Source organism: Sorex fumeus, unplaced genomic scaffold, assembly GCF_029834395.1.
Source record: "Sorex fumeus unplaced genomic scaffold, SorFum_2.1 ptg000063l, whole genome shotgun sequence".
Lineage (NCBI taxonomy): Eukaryota > Metazoa > Chordata > Mammalia > Eulipotyphla > Soricidae > Sorex > Sorex fumeus.
Genome location: NW_026606120.1, coordinates 36,963,310 through 36,970,885, shown reverse-complemented (window position 1 = coordinate 36,970,885; position 7,576 = coordinate 36,963,310). Strand labels below are relative to the sequence as shown.

The following is a 7,576-nucleotide window of genomic DNA, read 5'->3' as shown; positions in this document are numbered from 1 at the left end:
CAAAATCATATTGCTTCTCCCTAGGATCAATCCTGCAGTTCTTTTTGGAAAGGGGCCATAAACATTAGTCAGGATTTTATAAATTTTATTAGGAGTCAGAAACAAATCCTGTAAAGCCAAAATGTCAGCTGCTATACATCCTTCTGTTGCTCTCATCAGGTCTATATAAGATAGATTTTTGTCGATATTCTTAGGTTTATCAATTATTACCAACGTAGGGGATGGAAAATCCTCGAATTTAACTTGGTGTTCTACTGAAAATTTCCCGTATTGTTGAAGGGGCCCCATCAGCCCCAACTCCCGTTTCCCGATGGCTCATCTAGGAGATTTCTAAATTTATCCTTTACTGAGCGACATTCATTAGCCCAATGCTTCCCCTTTCCACACCATCTACAAATGCCCGGTTCTTTCTTTACCCCAGATTTAGCACAAGTACAGTCTCATCTGAACTTTACAACAGCTCCACAGCTGGAACACTTCACCTGATTAGCTTTCTTAAAAGCAGCGGCTATCATTTGCGCCTGATGGGTTGGTGTTCCCACTTCCCTACACACTCGGATAATATCATCCAGAGAGTTTTTACCCATTAATTTGGAAGTCTGAATTGCTTTGGCAGTCTGCTGTAGCATTTTCCACCGCCAAAGTTAACATAAGCATTTCCCAAAGGGCCTCATCAGGTATAACTTTTACCAGAAAGTCCTGGAGTCTGGCGATAAAATCTGTATACAGCTCATTAGCTTCTTGAAAGATTTTAGTGAGGCTTTTGCTTTGGGGGCTGAGTTTAATAAGCAAGCGAGCCAGCAAGCAAGCAGGCGAACGTGGGGGTGCGGGGGAAGGCAGAGAATGTCTGCCATCTACCCTCCGCTCCTGGGCGCGCTCTCATTCATAGCAGCTGAATTACATGATTTACATGAATTACAGCTGAGGGGGGCGGAGGAGGGGGCTACCACACAACACCCCAGCAAACCTCCGGGACTCCAGGCATGACTAGCTCGTGTGCTGTGCAGGTGAAGCTGGAGCTGGGGCACCGCGCCCAGGTGAGGAAGAAACCCACCATGGAGGGCTTCACCCATGACTGGATGGTGTTTATGTGTGGCCCGGAGCACAGTAACATACAACACTTTGTGGAGAAAGTCATCTTCCACTTGCACGAAAGCTTTCGTAGGCCAAAAAGAGTGTGCGAAGATCCACCTTACAAAGTAGAAGAATCTGGGTATGCTGGTTTCATTTTGTCAATTGAGGTTTATTTTAAAAACAAGGAAGAACGGAAGAAAGTTCGCTTTGATTATGACTTATTCTTGCATCTTGAAGGCCATCCACCAGTGAATCACCTTCGTTGTGAAAAGATAACTTTCAACAACCCCACAGAGGACTTTAGGAGAAAGTTGCTGACGGCAGGAGGGGACCCTAACAGTAGCGTTCATACCAGCAGCAATAGCAAAAGCAGCAGCAGCGGCGGTGGCAACAGTACCAGTTTTTCAAAGCCTCACAAATTAATGAAGGAGCACAAGGAAAAACCTTCTAAAGACTCCCGAGAATATATGAGTGCCTTCAAAGAACCTTCCAGGGATCACACCAAATCTTCCAAAGAATCTTTTTTTTAAATTTTTAAAATTTTTATTAGTGAAACACCATGAGGTACAGTTGTAGACTTACAAATTTTTGTGCTTGGATTTCAGTCATACAATGATCAAATACCCAGAAACCCAAAGAATATAAACCACTGAAAGAAGAAAAAATTGTTCTGAAGATGGCCTTCAAGGAACAGAAACCCATGTCCAAGGAGCCCAAACCAAACAATAACTTACTCACCATCAGCAGTGGACAGCAAGAGAAAAAGGCTCCTAGTAAAAGGCCCCCCCTTTCAGATTCTGAAGAACTCTCAGTGAAAAAAAGGAAAAAGAGTAGCTCAGAGGCTTTACTTAAAAGTATTCTCTAACGCGCCACCACTGATACTTTTGTTCTGCTGACAAAAAACACATCAAAGATAAATCTCATGTCAACATGGGAAAAGTCAAAATTGAAAGTGAGCCATTAGAGAAGAAGAAATCAACATTACCACCTTTTTTTTTTATTAGTGAAACACCATGAGGTACAGTTGTAGATTTACAAATTTTTGTGCTTGGGTTTGATTATACAATGATCAAATACACATCCCTCTACCAGTGCCCATTTTCCACCACCATGGATAATATCCCTGCCCCCCCCATCCCCCCCATCCCACCCTGCCTCTGTGGCAGGGCATTCCCATTTGTTCTCTCTCTCCTTTTGGGTGTTGTAGTCTGCAAAAGAGGCATTGAGTGGCAAAAATGTTCAGTCCATAGTCTACTTTCAACATGCATCTCCCCTCCTGGGAGGATCCTCCAAACACCCTTTATTTGGTGCTCCCTTCTCTATCTGAACTGCCCTTTCCCCTAGAATACCCGGCTGGCCTCTAAGCTATGGAGTAATCTTCCTGGTGTTGATCTCAGCTATTCTTGGGTATTAATCTCATATTTTGTTACTTTATATCTCCCAGATGAAACATTACCACCCTTTGATGATATAGTGGATCCCAATGATTCCGACGCAGAGGAGAATATGTCCTCCAAATCTGATTCTGAGCAACCCAGTCCTGCCAGCTCCAGCTCCAGTTCCAGCTCCAGCTTCACACCATCCCAGGCCAGGAAACAAGGTCCTTTAAGGTCTATAATGAAAGATCTGCATTCTGATGACAATGAGGAGGAATCAGATGAGGCAGAGGAGAATGATAATGACTCTGAAATGGAAAGGCCTGTAAATAGAGGAGGCAGCCGTAGTTGCAGAGTTAGCTTGAGCGATGGCAGAGACAGTGAAAGCAGTTCTGCTTCTTCATCCCTACATCATGAACCCCCACCACCCTTACTAAAAACCGACAACAACCAGATTCTTGAAGTGAAAAGTCCAATAAAGCAAAGCAAATCAGATAAACAAATAAAGAATGGTGAATGCGACAAGGCATACCTAGATGAACTGGCAGAACTCCACAGAAGGTTAATGACGCTGAGGGAAAGACACATTCTGCAGCAGATTGTGAACCTTATAGAAGAAACTGGACACTTTCATATCACAAACACAACATTTGATTTTGACCTTTGCTCGCTGGACAAAACCACAGTACGTAAACTACAGAGTTATCTGGAAACATCTGGAACATCCTGAGGATACAACAACTGGATGCATCAAAAAAACTATTGTTTTGGTGGTTTGGTTTTTTGTTGTTGTTGTTGTTGTGATTTTTTAATTTGTTTATATGAAAACACTCAATGTTGCAACCAAAAGGGAAAAAAATAAAAATCGAACAACTTTCAGCTTTATTTTTCTTTAAAGCCAGTCATCATCTCTTGATAAAGGAGAGGTTAAGCAAACCAGCCTCAGTGGACCACTTTTCTCTCCAAGGAAATCCCCAGGAATAGTTATCCTGGATAGCCTTGAAAAAAAAAAAAACAAATCAAACACAACACAAGAAAACTGAAATAATATGTATGGTGTCATGTATCTCTCTGTGGTGGTTCATTCCACAGGACGAATGCATATTCAACGCACTGCCTTATTACATAACTGAGCCATTTATTGTCACATACAGATATTCGTTGAGGAAATGACCCCACAAGACATTATAAATACTTGGTCCCGTGTATGCTCTTTCAATGCAGCGCCCTTGCTATCCCAAGCCCAATGACTTTACTAGTATAACGTGCCAATCTCCACCAACTTTTTCCAAGTCCTTTAACTTGTTGCAGTCTCTGTATTTTCCACCTTTTGTTTTTCCAACTTCCAGGACACAAATTCTCAACTGGGGAGACCCAAATAGCCGCCCTGATTTTCTTCTTGGTGATCTTTTTATTGAAAGTTGGGGCCCAAAACGTGGCTGTATCCATACAATGATCTTGGACCATGGTAGAAATGCACCAAATAGGATCATATGAATTGCTGTCTAGCCTTAGTCAATAAAACTGTAGGACTTTGAAACAAGTGTACCTGTAAATTTCCTACATCCATATTGTTGAGCTGTTGTCACATTTCAATTCTTGTGTCTGTTTTATGGTTATACTAGATAATAATGGAAGAAAAGGCATTCCACAGGATCCTTATTTTTCAAAAAAGGAATTCTGGTTCTGTTTTCTAAAGAAATGTTGTAGAAATTCTTTACTTGGGCCTATTTATTAGTAAGAGTTTCAGCTTTCTCTGGCTGTCAGTGTTTTATTATTCATCTTTATCATAAAACCTGGAATGAGAGATTTCTGCTAATTCACATATGATCCTCATGGACTTTTTTATATTTGGAAAGTTTTAATTTTTCTTTGAGGAAAAATTCTTGGTTATTCTGACATAACAGATTATGTATTAACTTATAGATTCAGTGATTTCAATACCTGCTTAGTCCCTTGCTTATGTTTCCAGAAGAATTTCTTCTATTGGTGAAAATAAAGATGGTTTGGGGAGGGAGATTTTTGTTCTTGATGTACCCTGTTTTGAAATTAGAAATCTGTCCTGTGGCATGCAAAAGAAGGTAAATTATTTTTAAAAGAAAAAAAATAATCAAGGTAAAAAAAAAGAAAAATTTTAGTGGACGGCATAGTACGTTTTGCAGAGATCTCAAGATAACGCCATGCCTTCAGACAGGTCTTATTGATGGCTTCCAAAATGTTCGCCTCCAAGCTGACTTGTTCTTCCGCTGAAGCCCATTTGCCAGTGCCTAAAATCTGGTTCACAATGGTATCAACATGTTTTGGTGTCTTAATTCTAGCAAATTTCTCAGTCTCTTCTCTCCACCATGATTTAAATTGTATATATTGAGAATTTTCTAACACTGCCTTAGCAAGAGTCTGCCAATCAAGAGGGAGTAGAGTATTAGCTTCCACAAAATTGTTGAGAAGGGCCAGCACATAGAAGTAACACCATAGGTGGTTACAGCTTGCTTAAGCGAGGAAAGAAACCTAAAAGGAACAGGCTCATATTAACCCACCTGCCATTTTTTTTTACATCAGAATTACAAATGACTGGAAAAGCCACAAACTGAGCATGCTGTTGGCTCAATTTTGCCTGATATAAAGGTGTTTCAGATTCTTGCATCAGAGAACACAACTCAGGAGTAAACTTAAAATGGCAACATAGAGATTCCTCTCCCCTATTCTTATTTAATGGAGGAAAAGGAACTGCCAGAGGATCAGGATTAGTGAGTTCCTATAAGTTAGTCATTACCATTCTTTTAGAATCACGGTTCACCTCAGGGTACTGCATCTGTCTTAGTAATTGATGTAATTTTTTAAATTTACTGCCTTCAATTCTTGTCGGGTTACTACTTCTTTTGAAACAGAGTTGTCAGTGTCTGACCCAAAGCTGTGAGATTCAGGCCAGGCAGGTGAATTATCAATTTGATATGAATCACCAGGTAATATAGATGCCACTGGTTTAGCACAAAATGTAGGTGGGCTCTTCCCCACTCTGCTCCTCTAACACAGGAGTTTCTCTATATATTGCTTAAAAAATTGACGAAACAGTGGAGAGAGCCATACAAGAAGATGAGAGAGAAGGTTCCTCAGATCAGAGTCAGATTGCAAAGAAGTCAGGGTAGCAGCAATACAATTATATGCGCTCCATTCATCTGCTGAGATCAAGTTTCCATTTTTATGTGCATGACGCAATTATTTCTCTACCCTTTTCCACATTTCTGAATTGAACTGATCTCTATTTCTGGGCTGGAACCAATAACAATACTTATGTACCCTTTCAAGGAGGAGTCACATTATTTGTCCCTTCAAAGGCAAACCAGCTGGTTTTGTCAGAGAGTTCAGGATGTCAATATAGGCATCCTGCTGTGATGTTATGGAATTACCCATTACCTCTTTTCCTTTTTTCTCCAATCTGCCGAGAGGCTATGCAAGGTCGGTGCAACATTTTCCCTCTCGGTTTCTCCCAAACTGGCCCTTATCTTTGGGCCCCACATTGGGCGTCAAATGTTGTATGGACGTTTGGTTAGGCGATCTGAGCCACTGAGAAAAGGAATTCAAGAGAAATTAATTGTTCACGGAGGATCACAAGACTTGCTCAGATCTTGTGACCAAGAGCAGTCTTTTCAGCCTCCTTTTATTTGCTGGCTTGTTATAATTATGTCCAATGAAATTCAACAGTTTAAGATTATGTAAATTAACATAGTCAGTTAGAAAACATAATCAGTTACAGAAACAGAAACATAAACAGTTAATAGAAACTGTAATTGTAACTGTAACTGTAATGACCTCCTCACACTTGGGGTCTGTGATGAATAGGAGAGAATGTTTCCATCTAAAGTTTAGCTAGCTCTGAAATGTGAGAAGAGGAAGCTGTTGCTTTGTGCTGCAGGAATTTGCTGGCCACAAAGGCTTAGTTTTACCTTTTCCATATCAACCAGATTCTCAAGCTTAGGCTCGCCCACTTAGTGCTATGTGGTGTCCTGGTTCTGCTTCCTGCTTGCAGGGCAGCGACCAAGGACTCAACTTCATGATTTGGATGGGCATCAACAATCTGTAGCGTATAGAACAGCTGGATGATAAAGTGCAAAGTAGCAAATGGGGGAGGCCTTGATCACCCCTGACCCCAGAGATTAGGAAGCAGAAAGACAGAGAAGGAAAGAAATCAAGGGTGAAGGAAGATGAGAAAGGGAAGCAATGGGGGAAACAGTGCTGGGGCTCCCAACAGACTGTGATATAGGAGAGTGGCATCACCATACATGCAAAGCACAGACTCAGTAACACTGAGAGCATGATATCTAAGCTTCAATCACTGGACTTTGTAATGGGCCTGTCAAGACTGCAGGTGGGGCAGAGATCAAAGGTGCATTGGGAGACAATAAGAGAAGATCAAAGAGACAAAGACAAATTTCAAATAACAAGTTACTTTGTTTTGTTTCTTTTGAGGTATTTTTGGGGCAGGGGCAGCCATACCTGTATTCAGTAATTACCCCTGACTCTGCACTCAGGAAATCACTTCTGGTGGGTCTTGGGGAACCAGATGGGATACCTGGGGTCAAATATGGGTTGGCTGCCTGCAAGGCAAGCACCTTACCTGCTGTGCTATCTTCTGGCTCAGCAAATTGTTTTCTGTCAATAATTTTACAAAATGTCAATGGCCTGAACTCACCATTCAAACACCACACAATGACGACGCAGATCAGGAAATGAAAGGCAACCTTTTGCTGCTTATATAAAACATATTTGAACTTTAATGATGAACACGGTTTCAAGGCAAAGGGTTGGAAAAAATCTTACATGAAATTAAATATTAAACAAAGAAGATTTATGAAAGATTAAACAGGGCAGGGGTAGGCTGGTAGAGTACTTCCCTTGCAAGTGTGAGGGTCTGGGTTCAATTACTAGCACTGACCATTAGTGGGGAAAAGGTGGAAAGACGGGGGGGGTCACTTATACTGAGACAACATAAATTAAAAATAAGATGTAAGAATGAAAATTATATAATAGTTAAAGTATCAGTGTATTGGTACATCTTACTCATTACTTATCAGGACTTCATACTCCTAAATATATACTCATGAACCAAATTAAGGGACATTAAATAT

The 7,576-nt window shown here is 40.8% G+C and overlaps 1 protein-coding gene across 1 annotated transcript; it reads left to right on the top strand.

The window, feature by feature from the left end:
* Positions 1–983: 983 nt before the first annotated feature.
* LOC130035721 (protein AF-9-like) lies at positions 984–3,450 on the top strand. Its single transcript, XM_056127587.1, is given in 5 exon segments — positions 984–1,596; positions 1,698–1,930; positions 1,932–1,957; positions 1,959–2,054; positions 2,526–3,450. Coding segments are annotated over 5 exon segments (1,623 nt in total). The 3' UTR covers positions 3,181–3,450.
* The last annotated feature ends 4,126 nt before the right edge of the window (positions 3,451–7,576 follow it).